Consider the following 24,314-nt stretch of genomic DNA (forward strand, 5'->3'; position numbering starts at 1 on the left):
TGGAACACAAACTCATATTAATGTGTGCTGGATGAAACATAATCAGCAAGGTAAATCTGAAGCAGAAATACCACAATGCCTTCCAAAGGCAACAGCAATAATGTTGGGACAGTCTGTTATTTTGATTCTCCACATCACTGCTCTCCTCTATTAGCATTTACAACGGAGAGAAATGTGTTAGCTTTCACATATAAGGGTGATGCAGCCCATCCACTACCAGTAGGACATTTGAGCATCCCTGGCATGGAAAAAAACAGGCATTGTGCTAGGCCTTTTTGGGGAATAAAACTGTTATAAGGTCATAAGCCTGGCCTGAATGGAGCTTTTGGTCTTGTAGGGAAGATGTCATGTACCTAAATAATTATAATTATTTTATGTATAGGTATAAAGTGACTTAAATACCATAAGAATGACAGTTAAAGAAGTACAGAAATGTGTGCGAAAGCTGATTTGGAATTGATCATAGACTTGATGGTCCAGGTGGCCTTGAAAGCCAGCAAAATTGTAAATAATCCAAGCAGAGGGAAGAGTAGGAGTAGATAGGACAAAAAAAAATGTAGGATGGGTAAAAGGAATTGAGTTAAGTTTGATAGAAGGAACTGACATAGAGAATTTTCTTAAAAAGAAACTAACATTTATTAAGCACTTATTATGTGTCACGCATTTTATATGCATTATCCCAATTGGTCTCAAAAATAATCCTCTGAAGCAGATACTATTAGTCTCACTTTAGAGGTAAACTGAGACTCAAAAGTAAATTATTTTACCCAAGATCCCTTAGCTAACAAGCGGAGAACAGGACTCAGGTCCAAGTGGGTGTGCCTCTGAAGTCACACACTTGCTGCCTCTGAGGGTGGCATTACTGATCCACAGCCTGAGTGGCGCTGTCACCCGTGTAGGACCTCCTGCACACAGCCGGAGCTGGAGAGAGGCAGGGCTGCAGATGACTTGGAAGTTGTTTACACAGAGATGTAATTACAGCCACAGAGTGGACAAGGTAGCCCAGAAAGGGTGAGGGGAGAGCAAAGGGCTCAGGGAAGGAGAATAACTAGAAAAAGAGATCAAGAAGGAGTAGTCAGGAGTAGAAAAACTGGAAAAGAAGACCCTAGTCTAATGGGAACCAAGGTCAAGAGAGAATTTTCAAAAGGAAGAGGTAGTCAAAACTGCTACTGCTGCAAAGAGGTGAAGGAGGATGAGAGGATGAAGACCAAGAAAATGCCATTTGGTGGGTGGTCTTCAAAAGAATGACTTCAGTGGAGAGAGGAGTGTCTCTAGCCAGGTGTACGTATGGTGTGAAAGCTGGCCTGGCCCTGGGACATGGGCCACAGCTAAAGCAGAGCTTTCAAAACTTTCCTGACGGCAGGCATCATCTGGAGGTGCATGCTAAAAATATGAATTCCCAGGTCTCACCCCAGTCCCACCAATCAGAATCTCCCAGGGTAGGGCCTGGGAAGCAGCTCAGAAGATTCTTAAATCACCAGGACTAGATCAGTGTTTGTCAAACTTGAATGAACATGAGAGTCACCTGGGGATTTGGTGAAACTATAGACACTGATTTTATAGGGCTGGGGTAGGGCTTGAGATTCTGCATTTTAACATATTCCCAGGTGATGTCAATGCTGCTGGTCTGAAAACCATATTTTTTTAATGACAATAGACTAGACCAAAGCTTACTTGTCCCAGAGAGGTAGGTGCCAACACTTGGTTCTTCTTGGCACCTTTTGTTTTTACCACCTGCGGACCATGCTTCTGGCTCCTTTCCACACTCACCAACAGATGGCAGCAGATCTAAATGTCATCTTCCACAGAAGTACAGGCTCAGAGATTCCATTCCATTCCATCTGACTTCCTGTACGCCTTAAAAAGCACTCTTTATTCACCTCCCCAAGATAAATAATTGGATCAGGTGAGCACAGAAACGCTTTCCTTGACTTCAGTACAGAGAGGGTGAGTTCTCTCTCTACTAGACTCTTACATCATACATCGTCTGCACCGTTCATTGGGGACTTAAATATATTTTGCCTTACTATAGTTATTAAATTGTCTTGCACTGTCATTCAATTTTACATATGTGTTAGTATTGTCTCCACAAGCCCTTGGAGGTCAGGGATCAAATACTATCCTTCTTTTTCTTCTTAACCTTGACTTATAATGGTTTGCTAATAATATTATGAATGAGTGAATGGATCAATCAGCCATCAGTTAAATCAGATGCATATTCTATTTATGTCACTGTGCTTTCTTCCCAGAAAAAAAGAAGACTTACCTGAAAGTGTTAATAGTCTGGAAAAGTTCTGTACTTATTTGCATGTCTGTGTTCATGATTTATCCCTTGAGAATCTTCCAACACATCACTGGGGAAAACTTTTCCTACCCTGGCAAATGGACACTCCAGGGCTAATGTTTACGTTCCCTAGGGCAGGATGTGAGGCCACACTGGCATAACACGGTATCAGCAGGTCTAGCAAAAGACATGCTGGTCTCTCAAGAACGTTCTCTACTTTTCTATGGTTAGCCTATCATCATTAGGCAATATGCCCCTCAGACACAAAATTCACAGCTTTCCACTCTTTCTTGCTGGTTAAAATGTTTTGGCTGGTTAAGTCTTGTATGTGCTTTAGTCTTGCAGTTTATTGTGAATTTATTAGACTATGTCTGTTTTGCAAAATAGCCCATGAGCCTTTGATCATCTTTCTTTTTTTCAGCAAATATTTAAGGTTGCTCAGTCCTAGGCCCTCCACACCGTTCTCTCCCTAGGAGACTGCCTGACCCCATGGCTCTGAATACCACTTACACACCAGTAACTTACTTATTTATGTCCCTGTCCAAGACCTCTCTTCTGAGGTCTAATATCTTATACCCATTTGACTCCCTGACATCTCTACTTGGATGTCTCACAAGCATCTCAGATTTAAAATTGGAATGGAATTCTTGATCTCCCTTTACCTCCCACCCCAACCTCAAGGTGGCTCCTCTTTCATTCTTCTCTTTCTTAATAAATGAGCTTCTGGCTACCTAGTTGCTCAAGCCAGAAACCTGATCATTCTTGAGCTTTCCTTCATCCTCATATCCAATCTTCTACCGAGACTGGTCAATTCAACTTCAAAAAGATCTGTTTACTTCTCACCATTTCCATCGTCACCTCCTAACCTAAGCCAACATCTCTGGCCTGGGTTATTAAATGGTACCTAAGATAATTTTTTCTCCTTTCAACATACTCATTCATTTGTTCACTCAACAATTTATGCAGTACCCACTCTGTGTTAGTCAATGCCCTCAAAAGAGCATAGCAAACCTACAATAAAGGTGTTTATAAGGCATGATGACACGTGCCTACAATAAAGGTGTTTATAAGCAGACCTACAATAAAGGTGTTTATAAGGCATGATGACACAGAAGGAGGGTGTGACCAGTAAGAGGGAGGGGAAAACAGTGTCAGGGACACTTCACGGGGAACAAGACATTTAAACTGGGTTTTAGAGAATTAGTAGAGATTCATCAGGCAGACCTGTGGACAAATTAGTAGAGATTCTACCTGTATGGTGACAGGTGGAATAGTATGACACGTTCAGGACAATCAAGCAGAGCACAGAGTTGGGGGGGGCGGAGACGTGACTGTGAGGCAGGCAGGGCTAGGTCACATGGGGTACTGCTATGGGATGAATTGTGTTCCCCCAAAATTCTTATATTGAAACCCTAACCCCTTGTACCTCAGATTGTGACTGTATTTGGAGACATTTAATCACCTTTAAAGAGGTGATTAAGTTAAAATGAGGTCATTAGGGTGGATCCTAATCCAACCTGACTGGTGTCCTTATAAGAAGAGGAAATTAGGACACACAGAGACACTAGAGACACGTAGACACACAGGAGAGACCATGTGAGGAAATGGTGAGAAGACGGACATCTGCAAGCCAAGGAGGGAGGGCTCAGGAGGAGCCAAACCTGCCAACACCTTGACCTTGGACTTCCAGACTCCAGAACTGTGAGAAAAGAAATGTCTGTTGTTTAGGCCGCTCAGTCTGTGGTATTTTGTTATGGCAGCCCTAGCCAACTAATGCAGGTGCTATACGCAACTGAATTTGGACCTTATCCTGGAGGCAGTAGGCGACTGGAGAAGGGTTTAAGCAGGGAAAAGACTCTTTATCCATCCACTCCTCACTCCCCATATGCATGTGGGAACTGTGCCAGGCACTAGGAGTACAGTTCAAGAAGGCTTATATGTAGACATGATATTTTACCCGAGGGATGAATAGGAGTTGGCCAGATCAAAAAAAAAAAAATGGGGCAAATAGTGGTCTAGATGAAGGGTACAGTACGTGTGAAGCCCCTAAGACAGGAAGGCTCTTGGCACATTCAAGAAACTGACATTAGACCAGTGTGGGCAGAAAGAGCGGCCAAGCTTTAAGAAATGCAGATGGAGGGGCTCAAGGCCAGATCATGCTTCACAGGCCTCCAAAGCAGTGTGTCCCCTTGTCCCCTTGTGTCCCCTCTCCAGAGAATTTCCCTGTGGGCCCCGGCCAACTCCCTGCGTAGGGCCAAAGCTGAAGCCAGGGCCTCTGAGTGTCACCATCTTTCCTTCCACTGAGCAGCCGGGGGAAGCCCTCCCCTCTCCGGCTGCCTGCCCGTCAGCACCAAGGTGACACCACCAAATGCAATTCTTCCCAGCCAGTGCTCTGAGAGACACCAGGATTTGCATTTCAATTTGACTTCTTTCCGATGATTCCAGCCAAAGCTTGGAAATCACTCCCTCTGTCATTCTCTCTCCAGTTCTGTTTTCCTTTTCCCCCCCTCCACCCCTGCAGAGGGCTGTTTTTTCCTTGACACCCCGCTCCTCGATGCAGAGAAAAGTCATCCTTAACAGCAGTTTTATTGCCCAGTGATATTAACACAATGAAGGAAATCACTGCTAATTTTTATGAATTATCTCATCATCTGCAACTAATTAACAGCTGCTGAAAGAGCAGGCATTCGGCTTCCCTCGGAGAGCCTTTACCTCGAGCACTTTACAATAGCCCTACCCTTGCCGTCAAGGAGGGTCCTCAGGAGGGTCCTCGGCTGGAGACAGGCACTTCCTCTCCAACAGGGCTTCCCACGTCCATGACCTCAGCCCTAGTCCCGCTTCCTTGCCTGCCCCCGCCTAAGAGGCAGCGTGGGGCTGACCCATACACTCAGCAGTCGCTGGGCCGCCTGTGATGCCGATGATTTAGGTTAGCTGGAAACTTTATTAAAATCTGATCTAAGTGGGCCGCCGCTGCTCTCTGTTCTCATTACCCTCCCTCTCCAAAATCAGGCCTTGGCCTCTGTGCCTCGCTGAATGTGTCTATAAAACTGAGTGAACAGGCAGCCAACAGCTAAATGGCACTTAATCAGGGGATAATCAAGACCCAGGTGGACAGTAAATACTTAGAGGGGCAGAGGGGAGGGAGGGAGGGAAGAGGGAAGAGAAAACAATAGAGGAGGAGGACAATGGGGAGATTGAAAATGCTTCTGTTGCAGCCTCAAGAGAGAAGAACTGCAGAGAAAGCCAGAATCCCAGGCTGGACGGGACCTAGGAGACGACAGCATGAGAAATGGAGGCCCAGAGAGGTGACATGACCCCTGAAGAGTCAACACTTCACACAGCTGGGGACTTATTCTCATCCTGGGCTGCCCTCCTGAGCCCTGAGCTTCTCTAATCACTGTTCCTGCCTTCCCCCAATCCCTCTCTACTCTTCCTCCAACGAGATCCCTTCCTGCCACTGTCTGAGGTCCTCTCTTCAAGTCCCCTGGCATCAGGCCAAACCCCAGGCAGCTGCTGGCTGCATCTGCAGAGATGAAGGGAAGGGCTCCAAAGGATAACGTGGAAGGTGACAAGGCTCGAGGCCGGCCCACCCCACCGTGGGGTGGCACCTCCCCAGGAGGGAGTCGAGCATCAGAGCCGAGCAGGTCAGGGGTCCCCGTGATGCGGGGCCAAGCACACACAGTCCTCCTTCTAAAGGTCAAAGCTTCCCACAGCGTATTCTGCCATAACTGAAAAGGCCAGAGACTGCACGTTGGTGTTACAGGGAGGAGAGGGACACTGGGAGGATGCTCCTGAAATCCTCCTTTGGTGACCCGTCCAGGTCTCTTTCTCCTCCCTTCCAAACTCTGAAACAAACAGCCAGCTAACAGCTTCCTTCCTTCCCCCACCAGAATGTTCCAGGTTCTTTGCTGTTCTATTTCAGGATATGTAACTTAGCTCATTTAGTCCCTGTTTCTTTCCCCAATGTCTTGTGTTTCAAAGCCAGTGGGTATATGGTCCCTTCTCTACAGCAGTCCAGGATAAGAATGGTCATTCATTCATTCATTCAACCAATATTTATTGAATACCTGCTATGAGCAAGGCTGGGGGAGTGACAGGTAAGAAGACGTGGTCTTTGCCCTTAGAGAAACTAATGCCTAAGCAACTCAGGTCACTATATTGTGTGAGGTGAGAGCTAAGGTAGAGTCACTCACACCGTGGAATGGGAGCACTGAAGAAGCAGAGTGTCCTTGTGAGTGGGGATAGAAAGGACGGTCAGGGAAGGTTTCTTGGAGGAGAAGGTCACACATCAGCAAGGCCTTGAATGATGAATAATACTCTGCTGGGCAGGCAAGGTGAGGAGGTGAGTATTGCAGGCAGAGGGACAAAGGCTCAGAAATCTAAGAGGCAAGGATGTCTGGGGACTCCAGTGTGTCAGGAGGGCAAGATGACGCCAGTGAGTGTTTATGAGGCAGGGATGGAACGGGGGAGCAATGCTGAAAGACGATGCCATCTAGAAAGTCTGCAGCCTGCCTACGAAGGAAGGCTTTGGATGCCCTGGAAAGGAGTCTGAGCTTTCTTCTAGAAAGGAAGAGTGCCCAAGGGCTTCAAGTGGCTGCAGTGGGCATGGGGAAGTTCAGGGAGATGAGTTCTCCCTGTGAGGAGGGTCCTGTTCTCCTCAGATGTCCAGGGTGGAGACGCCTTGGCCTCCAATCCTCATATGCCAGGACCTGGAAGTGCCCAGACCTTCCGCCACCACCTTCCACCTTCAGCCACCCTGGCTGCCACGCTCTGGGGCTGCGCAGGGAGGTCCCATTGTCTGAGGAAGCTTCACTCAGCATCGTGGACCTCGCATTCCCTGCCCCTCCCCAAGGGGCCTGATCCAGGGTTGTACAGGTAGGTGGAGCACCCCCTCGGGGCTGCTGACAGCTCATCCCCAGCGAGCGGGTTGTAAAGGTTGTAAAGGACCGCAGGGGAGCACAGGGGAAGTACCCACACTCTTTCCTGGGCTCAGGGACAACAAGTTTTCCATTCTTTTCCTGGGCAATTTACTGAACAAGTCAAGCTTAACCAGAAGAGGAGAAGGGCACTGGTTTTGAAATAGGGCAGGGTGGCATAACGGGCCTATGGTCTCCAGAGGCAGATAGGGCTTGGATTTTAATGCCAGCTCCAGCCTCATACCAACCGTGTGACCTTGGGTAAGTTATTTCACTTCTCTGAACCTCAGCTTTCTCACCTGTAAAATGCACACGATAGCAGGATTAAATAATTTGCACAGCATAGTCCCTGGCACATAATAAATACTCAATAAATGTTGCTATTATTACACGGCTAGATATTCCTGGCTCCAACAGCCCCAACTCTTACCTCAAACTCTTCTTTCCCTTCTAGGGGGAAGGGAAAAGTGTGTGTAGGGGGTGGAATTTTCTCTCCCACTCCCCCCACCACTCCCTCTATTTGGAAGGATTGCCCCTTCTAAAAAAAAATCCTTGGCAGAGCCCCTTTCCTGGCCTTTAGGGCCACTTGCCAAGCCACCTTCTCTCTTATTCTTCCCCAGGGGCCTTAGAAGGCTGGGACTCTCCTTGGTGAGAGTGGCTTTCGTTGGTGCGTTGGTGCCTTCCTGGGAGAGAAACACCCGGTACATTTAACAAGCTGAATAAATAGCAATAATAATATATGTTCAGCCATTAGCCACATAAGTAATCAAAGATCACTGCCATATGATTCCTTGTTAAACATCATTTGGAATCTAATAAATAAGTGGCTATAAATAAAGGCAGTGTGCAGGCTCGTCCCCTCTGAGCGGCACAGCCTCTGCTCTTATTTTTAGCCTAAAGGTACCGTCAGGATCCTCCTGTGGTTCAATTTTAGGTGAATGTCTCTCTCTCGAATGTCTGAAGAGGAAACCTGTGAGGACAGGGGACAGTGAGGAGGGCTCAGGCACAGCGTCTGCCTTGTGCTTCTCTAAGGAAACGGAGGTGTCCTGGGGGTCTGGGCCCACACCTCTCCCAGGGGCTCCACAAAGGGGAGCACAGCAAGGCAAGGAAGGGAGGTGCCTAGCGTGGCTGACAGAGCACAGGGTTGGAGCCAAAGAAATCTGCGTTCAAATCCAGGGTCTTCCGTGTTTCACATGGGTGACCTTAGTCTCTCCTTCTTAGCCTCTGTTTCCATACCTAAATACCAGACATTATCAAACCTACTTCTGGAGATGGTTGTAAAGATTAAATTATATAATTTATAGAAAGTGATGGGCACATAGGTGCTCACTAAACATGAATGTCATTCCATCTCCCGTGACGAAGCCCTTTATAGTGATGGTCCACCGCCCTCTCATTAGGAAACAGGAGATATGTCAAGAAGGGAAAAAGAAGCCCAAAATGCTGACGTGCTCACGGCCCTGGACCACCAGTCACCACTGCTAACTCTGGAGCTGACCCTTGGGCACTGCACGCTTTCCTGTTTTGTACCGCCCTATAGTCCCCTCACGACTGAGACTTGCCTTTTCATATTTAGAACATTAACAACAAAACATCCTATTTCCTGTATTTCCCACAGAGCCTCACCCTCTGCAAGGCACTGTCAGCATTAAAGAAATGACAGGAGACAGAGACACAGGTTGCACCAGCTGTAAGCCCAGGGCCTCTAATTCCTAGCTCATAGCCGTACCTTCCTACAGCATGTGGTTTCTCAAAGCACCGGAGACTCTGTCCCTTTCTGGAAGGATGACAGGCAGAGTAAGAGACAGTCTGCTGGGACTCTGGGAGACATTATTCTCTCTAGGCTCCATGGCAGGAAATAAACACATCACTCCAAGCCAAGCCCGGCAAAGCCCACGTGACACGGCCTCAGATAACATTCAGCTTATGGGTTACCCCGTTAGAGCCCTCACACGTTACAGTGGCGAAAATACTAAATCAACATGATGAAGTGCTTCCTGTTACACAGCCCCTTCCAGGCTCTCTCTCCCCTTGTGGTGCAGTCTCAGTCACAGTAATGTGGTCAAGATGTCACGTTCCCTCTACCCATTGAGGAAACACATCAGCTTCTGTGCTCTGGATTGCCTGGTTCTCGTGCAAAATGGTCGAACATAACAAGAGTCAGACATCTCGGGCCAAGGATTGGACTGGGAACAGTTTCCAAGTGCATGCACAGTCCCCCGAATAAGGGTCTGCTCATGAGAAGGTTTTCAAGTGGCTCAGCCTCCCATCTTGGAGGCCATCCAAACAGAGGTGCAGAATGATGGCTCCCAAAGATGTCTACGTCCTAATGCCTAGAACTTGTGAATGTGTTACCTTCCATGGCCAAAGGGACTTTGCAGACATGATTGAGGTTACGCACCTTGAGATGGGGAAACTACCCTGGGACACTCGATCTAATCTCATGAGTCCTTAAAATTAGAGAACACTTCCTGGCTGAGGTCAGTGAACCAAGACGTAAGAAGAATTTGACCCCGAGCTTTGAGGATGGAGGAAGGAGGCCATGAGCCAAGGGATGTGGCAGACTCTGGGAGCCAGGGATGGCCTCAGAAGACAGCCAGCAATAAAATGGGAACCTTGATTTCATAACCGCAAGGAACTGAATTCTGCCAACAACCCAAATAAGGATGAAATAGATTCTCCTCTAGAGCCTCCAGAAAGGATCACAGCCCTGCTAACATCTCAGTTTTAGCCCAGCGAGACCCATGCTGGACTTCTGATTTACAGACTATAAGATGATAAATTTGTCTTGTCTAAGCTCCTAAATTTGTGGTAATTTGTTAAGGCAGCAATAGAAAACTAGAGTAATAACAATTATGGTAGAACTACTGACAAAACGATTATTTATTGACCTCCTACTAACTATCAGGCACCTTGCTAGACATTTTGCATATGTTATCTCATGTAAACCTCAACAATCACATAGTGTGAGTATTATTACCTGCATTTTATAGTAGAAAACAGAGGCCAAATAATTTGCCCAAGGTCACACGCTAAAACTAAAATTCAGTTCCAAGTTTGTATGTCAATAAAGCCCATCCCCATTCCACTACCCTGAGGCCATCCAGAATTATGCTTGCCATAAATGTTGAGCAAAGTACTATTTTTTAAAGGAAATAAAAGAAAGGGAACTAATGTTTATTAAATATTACTAGAGCCACACACCATGCATGGTGTTTTACCTGTTTCCTCTCAATTAATATAATAACCGCCTATGGTAAACTGTTCTCTCCAATTTACAGATGAGAAAGAGAGTGTGAGAAAGGCTGAGTAATTTGCATACACGAAGATGGCTAGTAAGGGAGATTCACACCCACGAATTTTGAATCCAGGGCTGACTTGTTCCATGAGGCCTAGGATATGAAGACTTGAATGTGAACCCCAAGCTCCCCCAGGTAACCATCCTCATGGCTCCACGGTAAGACGGGCACTCATGCAAGACCCAAAAGGGAGCCCCCACAGGCTGCAACAACAAGCCACCAGCAGCAGCGCTCCAGGAGACAATGGCCTGTCTCCTCCGCCCAGGGCATGCCCCCCCGCCCACCCCCAGGAGCCAATATTGCTGTCTGGGAAATAATTCCTCAGGCAGGTGAGGAAGAGGCTGATTAAATACAGGGAGAGCGCCAATGGGGGCAGTCCGTGGACACTTCCACTCATGTCACCTCCAACAACTCCACTTATTTCCATTTAACAACTTTAATTCCTTTAACACTCTAGGTTTTCCAAATTGGCTCTAAAAGGGAAATTTAGCATTCAATCACTATTTCCAGACAAAGATCCCTTTAGTTTCAGAAACCCCAAGAGCTCCAGGAAGTGCAAGGACAATTTCTTTCTTTCTTTTTTTTTTTTTGGTGAGGAAGATTGTCCCTGAGCTAACATTTGTGCCTATCTTCCTCCATTTTGTATGTGGGACGCCGCCACAGCATGGCTTGATGAGTGATGTGTAGGTGCGTACCCGGGATCCAAACCTGAGAACCCCGGGCTGCAGAAATGGAGCACGCGAACTTAACCACTATGCCACCGGTCCAGCCCTGACAACTCCTTTTTGATGGCCTTCGGAAAGCTCTCCCTCTTCCCAGCCCCCTGGCTTGAGACTTCTGGGGGGCTGCCCAGGTTTGGGGCCACCCACTGCAATTCGACTTCAGCACAGGCTGGTGGTTGGTGGCTGTTTGGATCAACTCCTTAGCAGCGCTTCCTGCTGAGGCCCCCAGGGCTGTACGCTTACGCTTTTCTGTCATCTCTGGGAAAACCCCTGTTCTTTCATCTGTGAGCTGAAAGCTCAAAGTCTCATGTTGTAGATCCCTGCCACTGGGGGAAATTTATGAGTGTTGCCAGCAAAGTGGCGTTCCCTCCCCTGCCTGTGTCACTCCCTGCTTGAAAGACCATGTGCTATAAAGGATGGGAAAAGCACAGCTCGGAAGGAGCCACGGGGGTGACACAACTTAGGGAACCTCATAGCACCCGACTCTTTAACACAGGTATCTTTAGACTCTGGGGCAACCTGCTGCAGGCTTTCAAAGAACAGCCAGGGCTTGGTGGGAAGGGGTCCAACAAGGGGCTCTGAACCTGGAGACCAGACCCCACCAGGCTGGAGCAGGTGCCTCTGGTGGAGCGGAAGCAGATGAGGGGAGTGCCTGCCTGTGATTCGGGGGACCACATCCTAACTGAGAAGGAGAAAAAAAGAAAACCTGTTCAGAGGAGGATGACCAGGATGACAAGTGGAATCCAAACGCTAAGAAGGAAGGAATAGTCAAAGGCACTAACGATGAATCTCTGGAAGAAAGAAGATGCTGGGGGCCATGAAATGACAGCGCTTCAGATCTCAGAGAGGCCGCCACAGGGAAGAGCACTAGACCTGTTCTGTATGCTCCTGAGGGATAGGCAGACCTAGGACAGGAGGTGGAAGGCACAGAAAGACAGATTTTGGCTCAACAGAAAGAAAAACCAATGATCAGAACTATTCAAAGGTGGAATGGGTTATACTGGGGTCCCTGCCACCATCAAGATTTTGTGAATCTAAGCACAAGCAGACAGGCAGGTACAACACTGGGAAATGTACCTGGCAGACAACAGGCAGGTACCCTGACCAACACTGGCAGCTTCAGAAAAGAGCTGGAAGCAGGTGGCAGGGTCCCAGCTGGGAGGCTGGGTCCAGATTCAGGGCTCCAGGCTCTCAGAAGACTGAGATGAGCAAGGCCTGACCACAGTCCTAGGGGAGCTCAGGCACAGTCAGAATATCGGTGAGGTTTCAGATTTGAGGACAAGGCAGACTTGGGCACTGCAGTGCCAACACGGGTGGGGGATGATTATAAGTCAACAGCCTGGTGTTTGGATCTGAGGGACAAAGTAAGACCAGCAGCCAAGAATCATTTTGACGCTGACTCATTACACTGCTGGCTTGGGCTGCCTCAGAATCGGATCAAGATTAGCCCCAGGATTTGCCGCAGGTGGTTTGCTGCAGGGATCAGAGAACATGGGGACAGGGAGCCAGCAGGGCCATTGCACAGTCCTCAGCAAGGAGCCCTTGTTAAGAATTGCTTTTATGTCAAGTGAGACCACCAGAGTCTCTGTCTTTCAATAGCTTTCAAATTTGAACTCCTTTGGGACTTCCATTGGGTCTGCATCATTCATTCATTCAGTAGATATTTAGTGAGCACCTACTGTATACCAGGCACTGTCTCATGCACTGGGGGAACAGCAGAAAACAAAACAAAGGGCTTTTCCCGATGGGAAGACTCAGACAATAAACAAGCAGGACCAGTCTGTCAGATGGTGATTGAGTGCTACAGAAAGAATAAGGCAAGGAGGAGGGAGAGGGAGAGTTGGGGGGCAGAGCAGGACCTACGGGAAGTGAGAGAGCGAACCATGCAGGTATCTAGGTGCAGAGTGTTCTAGGCAGAGAGAACAGCAAGTGCAAAAGCCCTGAGGTGGGAGCATGCTTGGTGTGTCAGGAAAAGCAAGACGCTAGTGGGGCTGGGGCTGGTGTGGGGCGAGCAAGAGGCAGAGAGGTGAGAGACGAGGACAAAAAGTAACGGACGAATGGGGAAGATCACGGAGGGCCCCATGGGACACTGTAAGGACTTTGCCTTTTACTCTGACATGAGATGAGATGAGAAGGCATTGGAAGAGTTGAGCAGAGAACTGACATGACTCAACTTGCATTTTAAAAGAACCATTCTTGCTGCCATTTTGAGAATCAAAGTGACAGAACAAGAGAGAAGCAGAAAAACTAGCAGCAAAGCTTTGCAGGAATCCGGGTGAGAGATAATACTGTCTTGGAACAGGAAAGCAACGGTTGAGGTGGTAAGATGTGGTTGGGTTCTGGACATACTTGGAAGGTAGAGCAAATAGGATTTGTTGATGGAGAGGATATGGTATGTCAGAGAAAGGCAGATCAAGTATGGCTCCCAAGGTTGGGGCGTAAGTCCAAATAGATCGTATGGCATTGACATTTATGAAATGGGGGAGACAGGAGGAGAAGCAGGCTCAGGGCTGGGGGGAATCACCAGCTTGATTGTGCACATGTTGAGTTTGCATTTCTCTTAGACGTCCACGTAGGGATGATGAGTTGGCGTATATGAGTCTGGAGTTATGGAGAGAGGTCAGAGCTGGGATAAGATGAGAGAGTCATAAGCATATAAGGCCATGAGACTGAATGAGGTCACCAAGGAGCGGGGTGTGGAGAGAGGAGAGGTCTAAGGACAGAAGCCCGGGGCAGATCCATATTCAGAGGTCAGAGAGCTGAGAAGGAATTAGCAAACAAGACTGAGGAAGTAGCCAGTGAGGTAGGGATGGAGTGTGACCCAGAAGCCAAGAGAAAGAAGTGTGTCAAGGAAGAGGGAGTGAAACTATGTCAACTGCTGCTGGTAAAACGAGGCCTGGGGACTGATGACTGGATTTAGCAATGTGGGCATCATCAGTGGGGGTGATATTCTGATGGGAGGGAGTCCCATTGACAGGGCAAGACAAGAGAGGAAATGGAGACAGCTTGAATAGGCAATTCTTTTGCAGAATTTCACTGTAAAGGGAAGGAGAGAAATAGGGGATTAGCTGAAGAGGGATGTGGGGCTACGGGAGGTTTCTAAGATGGGAGATCATTCAGATCCAGTAGCCAGGACCTGGGACCATTACCCCAGTGTGAAAAGCCCATGACACTGTGAAGGTAGGGAAGATAAAGTTCGATCTCTCAGGATGCTCTCAGGCTTGTGGGGCAGATGGAATTCAAATAAGGTTTTTAAAATGTTTGTGAAAAACAGGTGGGTACGTCCCAATGAAGAAGGCGCAATGCGTGCATAAGTGTGAGCATGCACACCTCCTGCATGCTGAGAATTTTGGAAGTAAGAGCTTTCCAAACCAGGTGGGGATTCTCAGCTCCTAAAAAGAGGTAAATTTAAAGCAGGATGTAGACAATGGGAAGAGACAGCATTTGGTAGAGGAGTGCTGCCAGCAGGGGAAGGCTGAGAGATGGAGACAGGGTGGCCCAACGGTGCTATTCATAACAACAGATACCACTTCCATAGCACTTACTACATGCCTGATGCTCTCCTAAGTGCTTTCCATGTAGTAACTTACTGAATTCTCACAGAGACATGAGGTTGGGACTCCTCTTATCCCATATTATAGATGAAGACATTCAAGCTCTAAGAAATTAAGTTCTTGCCCAAGGTCATACAACTAGTAAAGGGTAGAGCTCAGATTCAAACCCAGGCAGTCTGGTTAGAGCTGTCTCTGGTCTCAACCTCTATACTATGCTGGAACCTTCTGGAGCCAACCCCAGTGCTACCCATAACACATCTGGCTCCGTTTTCCCCTTGCTTTCAGGACGCCAATCAGCTTGGAATAGCCATATAAGACACTGGCTCAGTCAGGGCAGGAGGAACTGAGAGAAGAAGGACACACATGAGGGACCCTCTCGTGGGCCACCCCAGATGGCCACTCATCCCCAGTTACGTTGGTTTTCTCAGAAGGAACACAGCGGGGGAGAGGAGCTGAGACGGCTGTGGCTAACGTCTGCCCTGGGGAGAGTTTCAGGACAAGGAACCTCTCCTCTGAAGGGGGTCATGCTAACAGAAAGAGTCACAACTTCAGGGAGCCCCAATCAGGGCTGCAATGCCCCCCAAGTCTAGCACGATGGCACTGTCTGCCTGGCCAGGGGCCTGGGCATGCCACATATGCACATGCTCAGCCCCGACTGGTCTGGGCTCTCTTCTCTGTCTATGACACTCCTCATCGGTGTGGGCTTAATGGGCCTCACCCACCCGGCCCACTACAAGCTGACTGGGCCCATAACTCAGCTCAATGGGAAGAAACACAGACCAACAAGACACAGAGAAGCTGCCGGGCGGCCCGACAGCTGTCTGCAGCCTCCTGCCGCCCAGGGCTCCCAGCAGCCCAGGACCAGCCCCCGTCCACCCGATATGGAACGTGCAGCTGCTCATCCAGACTAATGAGCGCTCAGTGTGACCGCTGTCTTGCCTGCAGCTGAGCTGCGAGGCTGTGAGTGGGATGTGCGGTCTCTGCCGATGCACACGTGTGCGTCCCACCCACTCAGGCTCACACACAGGCACTCGGCTGAGATCTGGCAGCAGCTCCTATCACTGCCCGCGCTCCTCTAACTCCTCCATCAGTGGCCACAGGAGAAAAGAAACACCCAGACAGGTCTACACCAACCAAGTAGAAAGACTCAGTAGGGCTTCATGTCTTATTTGGCTTACCCAAGCAATTGGGGCCAAATGGGGTCATGGCTTAAATTAGACAATGGTTGCCTCAATTCTAAGCTATTTTTAATGGTTGTTAATGAAGACACAATGACAACGGATTGTCTCCTAACGAGAGTATGAGAACAGACCAAAGGCTAAAATATTCTATCACAGAATCCCACGTTGAAAGGGTCTTAGAAGCAACAGGTCAACCTCCACTTGATGCTGAAATCCCTGTCCAACCTATGTGTGGTCGCCTCCGGCTGTGGGGACCTCACTATCCAAAACAGCCCATTCCATCTGGCTTTTTTTACATCAAACCAAAATCTCTCTCCATAATTTCCACCTTCCCCCCACCCTACCCTGCACCACTGAAAAAAAAAGAGCTTGCTAATGACTCATTCCCCTCCCAAGACTTCTGTAAACACAGAGCTGGAGACAGGTTTTTGAAATTCTGACAACATCTTTCCATGGCTGTTCTCCTGACACCACATGCATCTCTGCCAGGCAGGGCTTCATGGAGCAGGGCAGCAGACACTGCCAGGCCATCACATGTGAGGAGGGGCAAAACAAGAGCCCAGGGGAAACCAGGCCATTGTAGCACAAATGAACACTGGCAGCCACAGACCAAACTCATTTGGAAATCAGCTCTATTATCAAGGACTTTTAGTTAGGGAATAACAGCCCCATCCCTTCTCTCGGATACCCCTGCCACTGGGACCTTTCCCAGTTTCCTCCCAGAGATCAATCATGGCACGTTTGGAGACATAAAGTTTGTTGCCATTACTTGCCTGTTCTCTAGCTCGGCCTGATTTCCTGAGGTGTTAGGTATTAGCACAATGGCCCCTGGTGGCTTTTAGTCCTCATGCATCAATAATGTACTATCAACAGGCTCTTCAGGACTCTGCCACCACGCTGTCTTCTGACTCTACTCTGTTCACCCCTTTGCCCCTGCCTGGAAGATGTCCTCTCCCCTCTTCCCTTTGAGGCTACCACTCCCTTCCATACGAGCTTGGGCAAGTCACAAACTGTGAACTTCAGGCTCCTCTTCCATAAGATTTGCCTACTTCTACCTGCCTCACAGGTTGTGGGAAAATTGAATTAACATGTGCGTAAGAACACGTGCAAACCATGCCACAAATGTCACCAGGCAGTTGGGAGTCAGGAGTCCTGGCACTAGCAAAGAGACCTTTTACCAACTTGCTTTGCTTTACTGAGACCCCAGTTTTTCTCATCTGTAAAATGGAGCATCTAGGCCTAATTCATCCCTCACTTCTTAGCAGAAGAGACTATGGCCTAAGACTTTAGTTCACAAATAGGTTCTGGAAAAGTTGAGACAGAAGATATATGTCTTGAAAGCATCCTGTGTGATGCTCCTGGAAGAAGACCAAGCCACAGGGGAAGACAGATGATGACATCATGGATGAGTGACTCCACACAGCACACTGGCCTGGATGCCTGTCTATCTGCAGCTAAGCCTCCCTCACGCCCCCTGAAGATGTGCTGGTGGCAGGGGTGGGGCAGGGAGGAGAGGAGAGACAGCTTTGAGCAGACACACACACAGACCTTTTTTCTGGCAAAATATTTACTTTCCTAATTACATATTTTCTACACTTATTAAATAAAATTGGTTGGCATTTTTGAGCACTGATCAATATCTGGGGGAAGAGAAATTTTAAAACTGACAGATTAAGTCAAGATTCAAAACTTGCCATTAGATAATTCATCTAGCAAACACTTACTAAGCACGACTATAGGCCAGGCACTGTGCTAGACCCAGGAAGACAGAATAAGAAAGACAGACTCTCTAAGATGTTCAACAGGGGAGAGACCTGTGTCCCAGAAACCTTTCTATACTCCCTCTCTAGATGACAGATGAAGGAGAAAGTCATCAATTTCTATTTGTCACTAACGTGAGAGACCAACTGATTGCTTCTATGGGTGTCTCAACCTGGAAAAGAGATGAAAACTTACGTGCTGATCAAAATTTCATAAATCACGTCACATGGTAGCATTATTAAGGGGAGCTCACCACTCAAAAACCCCCCTGGTGAATCCTCTGCAAGGCACAGAATTCAGGTGGTGTATTTGGATCTCAGCATGTCAGATATATTTAATACACAGCAGAACAGGATAAGAAACCAGTGTTTTTTATTCTTACCCCTTGCCTCCCCTAATTCTCTTATTATCTTCATCTTTATCACATTTGAATGTTTTGTGTTTAAGAGTCTCTCTACAGGACTTGTAGCTCATTGGGGAAACCAACTAAGTAAAAAATGATAGTTGTAAAGCACTTGGGGGTCCTAGTAAGGCCAAATGTCAAATAAATCCAAGCTCTTGCTGCTTCACCACATGGGGAAACCTTAAACAAGAAAGAGATTCAATTGCTGCAACAACCTGCTGATGTGTCTAGTGCCACCCAGGCTGATCAGGACTTCTGCACCACCAGAGATAAGCCTCTCAGATCCCCAGGCCTCAGTTTCCTCATCTGTCAGATGGGCTTTGTCTGCACCCTTAGGAAATTATTTGGAGGTAAAAGAATCAAAGAAAAGTAAGAGACTATAAAGAAATAATTATTCCACCTTTCAATTCCTTTACCAGACAGAACACAATCTATTTAATGTGACTGCCGTGATAACAGGATATCCCAGATGTCTCTAGGGGTGCATGAGCTGAAAGCAGAAAGAGGCAGCTTTGGAGACAGACAGGTTCAAATTTCAGTATCTGTGACCTTAGACGAGTTAAACTCTCTCAGCCTCATAAACAGCACTCTATAAATACTTGTTGAGTGAATTAATGAATGAATAATGGGATCAGTGTATTTACCATTATAGCCAAAGCTTGCATTAGAACCCATTCAGGATCTTCAGCCCGTTCCTGTTCTTTCCTTTAAGTAAGACAGGTAGATGGACATTTCCTCCTCCTTCTCTCTCTCTTCTATCTCCTCCAATAAGTCTACCTCTGTAAGCAGAGGTAATACCAGAAGAAAGAACTTTAAAACAATGATACCAAACACATTCTTGGGGAACGAGGTCTTGTGAAGGCCATGGATTCATCCACCCATCGTACTCATTGCGTTTGAGCGACATGCTTGCGCATGTAGGGCCCTGCGGGAGCTGGCTGCTCTCCCACGGAAATCCGAGCCTGGCGGGAAAATGCCATAATAATTAGAGCACAGCCTGGTGAGTGCTGGAACAGGCATTAAGTACCAGGGCAACGGGAGAAAGGTAAGAAAAGGATGATTTCTCCCTGGGAGGACAGGGTGATGTTGGGGAAGGCCTTTGCAGAGGAAGAGCTGTTCAAGCCTATGATGCTCGTAGCAGAGGAGGAGGAGTTTTCCAGGCAGAGAAGATAGAATGAGAGAAAGAGCTCTACAGACACAGGATGGGATGAGTAAAGCCTGGAGTAAACCTCCTGGTATATTTGGGTAACAGTGAAGGGTTCAGTGGGGCTGAAATAAGGGGCCAGGGAAGGAGTAACAGGAGGCAGGCTGGAAAATACTTCACTTGGCTGACAAATACTTATTGAGTTTCTAACGTATTCCGGGCAAGGGTAATGTCTGCAAACGTCAGAGACAGGACGGCAGAAAACTACAAGAGATGACCACCTCCACATACTGTTGAAGGTGATTCTGCTTCCCCAGTGGCTAAGGGAGCCCATCGGTGGGCAGCGAGGAGAGCACTGCAAGAGGAGTCAAGGATCCAGGCTCTGGTGCTGACTGCCACCAGGCCGGCCACCTACTTGCTATGTGACATTGGCCAAATCACTGCCCCCTTTGGGCCTCCTTCCTCATCTGTGAAATGAGCAGGCTTGAAAATGGGATCCTTAGAATCCTTTATGGCTCTAAGATCTTATGATGATCCCTTTAAGTAATGGAGGGCTGTAGAGATGTAGAGATGGGTTGGGGGCTTCTCAGAGCATTTATTAACTTGTGGCTCCCACAGTCATCACTCAGAGGACCCAGAGGGACAGAAGCAAAATCAAAAGACATTTTCAGAAGACAGATGACTGAAGGGGGCTGACATATGTGTGAGAGTTTGGGGAATTTATGCGGGCAGCCTCACAGTCATAAATAAAATCCCTTTCTCTTACCCAAAACCTCATTCGGGGGTAAGCACCAGACACTGTAACAGAAAATTTGGCTGTATCTCCCGCCCCGCGCCTCACTTGAATGAAAAACAGCAGTCCCAAGGCAGGTAATGGGTTCGGCTGCCTCTTTACAAACATCCATATTGTCACCAACAAACAAGTAGGGTTGAGGATGCAGCTGGCGGGGCAATTTATCTCTGAGATTCCCGGTCCCTTCGTGCAGCCTCACTCTCACAGCCATCTATCCTGAGGCTGGGGGGTTGGGAGAAACCCCAGAAAAACACAAATTCAGGGAGAAATAATCCCCAGGAAGGGAGGAGAAGCAGCAGCCCCCGCTTCCCCGTGAGCTTCTGGAGGACTCGGGGGACCCCATCACCATCAACGCTGGCCCAGCCCATCTGTGTGCAAGGTTGCCTGCTGCTCAGCACAGCTCCTTGTGTTTTCTCGACCTAATTCTCTTCCCACCCCTGCCCTACTCCACATCCCCTCTGGAGTCTATGTAATTAGCACCTTTCCATCCAGAAGGAGCAGGAGACTTTTGAAAAACTCCTGGCTCCCAGGATAACCAAGGAGACAGGAACACGGGTCCTGGCATTGCTGTTTTGGTTCTCCTTTTCTTTTCTTTCTCTTTATTGGCTTAACTGCTTCCGACGCTCTGCAGGAGATCAGGCCCGGTTTGACCTTGCCAGCGAGCAGGGCGCCTGGCTGGAACCCCACTGGAAGCGGCCTGGCCTGAACCAAAACTGAGGGCCAGCAGAATCTCGACAGAACTAGGCAAGCAATGCTCCAAGAGTGGGTGAGGGAGCATGAGGGGTCCCTTTGAAGCTCTATTGTCAGTGTAGCAGCCAAGAGAGGGATGTGTCAGCGCCACTTTCAGCTTCCCTCCCCGAGAACAAGTGTCAAGAGGGCCAGGCTGCGAGGCGCTGCTGATTCTGGCTCAATCCCTTTCCGCTCCCCATTAGCAACAAATGGACAGTGATGGGTTACCGCTTTATCCACTCCTTTCGAGGGGGAGAAAACCTCGCGGCAAATGCTGAATAACTGTAGGCATCTTATACATTAAGCATCTTAAGGATATGAACCGTTTTGCATTGCTGCTAAGCAGAATTAAATTAGGTTTTGAAGTTTCAGGAGAAATGAATGGGGAAGGGGAAGGGACGATTTTGTTTTTCATTCCATTTTTTAAAGCATGCAGAGTGGTAAGCCCAGGGCAGGGTGAGGGGGAGAACAGTCACCTGTCCCTGTTTCTGATTCCAATCAGCTGCCGCTGGATATACAGAGGGAAACGTGCCCCGCGAGGGAACACAATGCAGCTCGGAGACCTGCAGCCCGGCCTCTGGCCTGTGATGCCTGACCTAGCCAGGCGCTCAGCCCACTCTGGCCTCCTGACCACCACGAGCATGCCAATCTCTAGGACCTTAGGACCCGTCCTGATCGCAACTGGAGGGAATGGGGAGCTTTAAGCCAATTTCCTGGGACTCAGCATCATGACATCTTCGTTCTAAACCAGCCTCTAATCCTTTCAGGTACAGGTTTAGGATCTAGGCTCCTGCCTTGTTCATAGTATCCACTCTCCCCCTCCCCACCCTAGTCTGGGAAGAAGAGCCTCAGGTGGGTACCTGTCTGAATAACCTGCTGGTGTTTGACCCTCTGGGGCTACTGCCTAGCCTTGCCCTGAGGGTCCTGCTGTTGGACAGGCCTTCTTGTGACCAACAACCCACTGCCTGGATTTCTCACTACTATGCCCCACCCATCTATCCACATTGACCCCCTTCCTCCATACACATGCAGACACCCCCGATCCCCAACACCCCATGTCTGTCCTGGGCCATCAGATGACCACACAGTGTCTGCTGGACTAGACCGTTTCCTTGTCCCTGCAGCTGGGGCTGTGTCCCCATGACTCAGATCAGCGGGGCCTCAGCCTGCAGTTAACAAGCCTCGCTCAGTCCTGGTGGGGAAGAGGCACTTGATTTCCCAGGCACCCCTGGACCCCAGGTGTAGACAAGCCTCCCTCCTGGCATGGGGGTGTCAATGGGACAGGTAGCCATGTTGCCTGCCCATGCCTAGAGTGGGCACCCCCACGGCAACAAGGACAAGGGACAGAGCAGTCAGAACACATGTCACTGAAGTTGCCCTGCCCTCCCTCTCCAGACCAGGCCAGGGCAAGCAGACCCCACATCAAGGGCCCTGCCAAGCAGCCAGGCCATGGTCACCAAGATCCATTCCCACCCTCCTTCACCTAACAGCTGGCCCTTAATGTGCTAGGCTGAGTCAGCCACAACTTCAATAGGGACTTATCAGCATCTTTATTCTCATCACAAGGGGAGCTGGCAGATCAGAGCTCTGAGCCTGTCGGCTGCCCCACCACCACCACCCCTGGTCCAGCCAAACTCAGGGAAGGCATATGTCCCCTGTGGACACCTGGGGTATCCAGAGAGCTGGGCTGCCTCCTGGATGCCATATGAGCAGCACTTACCGATCCTCAGTGAGTGTGGGCTGCAGGCGACCATCACGAGCCACGCGGGAAGCAGCACCAAAGGCGCCGAGACGCGGGGCATCTTCTATAAATCCTCATGGAGCCCTCTGCTGGCCTGGGCATGACATAACTCTGCGAGAGAGTGGTGGGAGCACGTGAGTCCTATGCCCCTGCTAGGGAGCCACCCATCCAGCCCAGGGACCAAGCTACCACCCAGAGAGCCTCTACGGGGAGGGCCAGCAATCCTTCCACAGAGCTGCTGGCAGTGCCCCTGGGAGAGCTCCAGGCCGGCGCCAGGCCTCTGTCCTTCCTCCCTGTGCTCAGGCTCACAGAAGGCTCAGGTTCCAACTCCATCCCCCTCATCAAACGGGGGCAGGCTGGTGTAACTGTGATTGAATGATTCATGGGGCTCCACGTTTTAAAAGTCTCTAATTGGGAATGAAAACCTTCATCTGCCCTTAAGGAACAGGAGCCATGGGTGAGCAGAAGAGGAAGAGGGGGAAGTTATGCCATTGTCCCCGGACACACAGCACGAACTGCTCCCTGGGGCGCAGTGTGGGGGAGGCACTGGGTTCGAGTCCAGCTCTGCCACATGCCAGCTTGGGTGGCCTTCGTGAAGGCTTCTCTCAGTCACTCAGCTCAGTTTCCTCACAGGTAAACCTGGCATAACAAGACCTGCCTGGTGGAGCTGAAGTGAGGACTAAGATGACATAGAAGACGCTGCCATGCTCGGAACCTGGCCTAAGGGAGGGGCTATTCAAACGTCAGTTCCTCCCCGGCCCAGATGGAGAGGTCCTTTGCCAGACAACACTGAGCGCAGAAGCACACATCCCAGGCCATCAGCTGTTTCCACATCTGCTCCTGCCCCCTCCTGAAAACTGACCCCTCCCCACTCTTCCTCCACCAATCCCTCTCCCTCCTGCGGTGGGCCGCTGATGTCAAAGCCAGACCTTGGAGGGGGCTGCCTCCCCCTAAGGCAGCATGGGCGTTGTCCCCTCCCTGAGACCTCTCCAACACTCTGAGACCAGAGTCCATAGGCTGCCAGCTCCACCCCGTCACTCGTCACTCGGTGGGCTGGTAAGCACCCGCATATGCTAATCCCAGGTCACCCTTAGTTAGGAGAGAAGTATTAAAATGATTCCTCCTCCCACCCCCTAGACAGACAAGCCGATAATAAGAACAGGCAAAAGATCAGACTTTACTAACTGTATCCCAAGGGCTATAAACATTTGAAAAGGTGCTCAGCTTCATTGGGCATCAGGAAAATGCAATTGTAAACCACAACAAGGTACCACTATACTCAGAATGACAAAAAAAAAAAGACAGTATCAAGTGTCGGCAAGGATGTGGAGCAACTAGAACTCTCGTACAGGGTCAGTGGGAGTGTAAATGGATATAACTGTTTTGAAAACTGGTCTACTAGAGCTTTACACATACGCTAATGACCCAGCAACTCCACAATGGGCATATATCCAATAGAAATGCGTGTACGTGCTCACCAAAGATGTACTAGAATGTTCAAAGCAGCACTCTTTGGATTTCCCCAGACTAGAAACTACCCAGATGTCCAGCAGCAGGATGGAAAAATACCGTGCATATTCACACAATGGAATGAAAATAAAAATGAAAAATCAACAGCTACACACAACTGTATGGATGAATCTCATAAACGTGACGATGAGCGAAAGAAACCAGGCAAATAGAGTAGGGACAGTATGACTCTATCCATATAAAGTACAAAAACAGACAAAACTATTCTGTGCTGTTAGAAGTCCAGTTAGTGGTTACCCTTGGGAGTGGGTAGTGAC

At 48.8% G+C, this 24,314-nt stretch overlaps 1 protein-coding gene across 1 annotated transcript in view; it reads right to left on the reverse strand.

Moving 5' to 3' along the window:
- GRIK4 (glutamate ionotropic receptor kainate type subunit 4) overlaps window positions 1–22,602 on the reverse strand; it is a 291,987-nt gene extending 269,385 nt beyond the window's left edge. Inside the window, exon 1 of the mRNA XM_058544995.1 lies at window positions 22,507–22,602. Within this exon, the coding sequence (XP_058400978.1) occupies window positions 22,507–22,588 (82 nt within the window). The 5' untranslated portion in view covers window positions 22,589–22,602. The remainder of the gene's footprint in view (window positions 1–22,506) is intronic.
- Window positions 22,603–24,314: the final 1,712 nt, after the last annotated feature.

The sequence above is a fragment of the Diceros bicornis genome, chromosome 7 (genome assembly GCF_020826845.1).
Source record: "Diceros bicornis minor isolate mBicDic1 chromosome 7, mDicBic1.mat.cur, whole genome shotgun sequence".
NCBI lineage: Eukaryota > Metazoa > Chordata > Mammalia > Perissodactyla > Rhinocerotidae > Diceros > Diceros bicornis.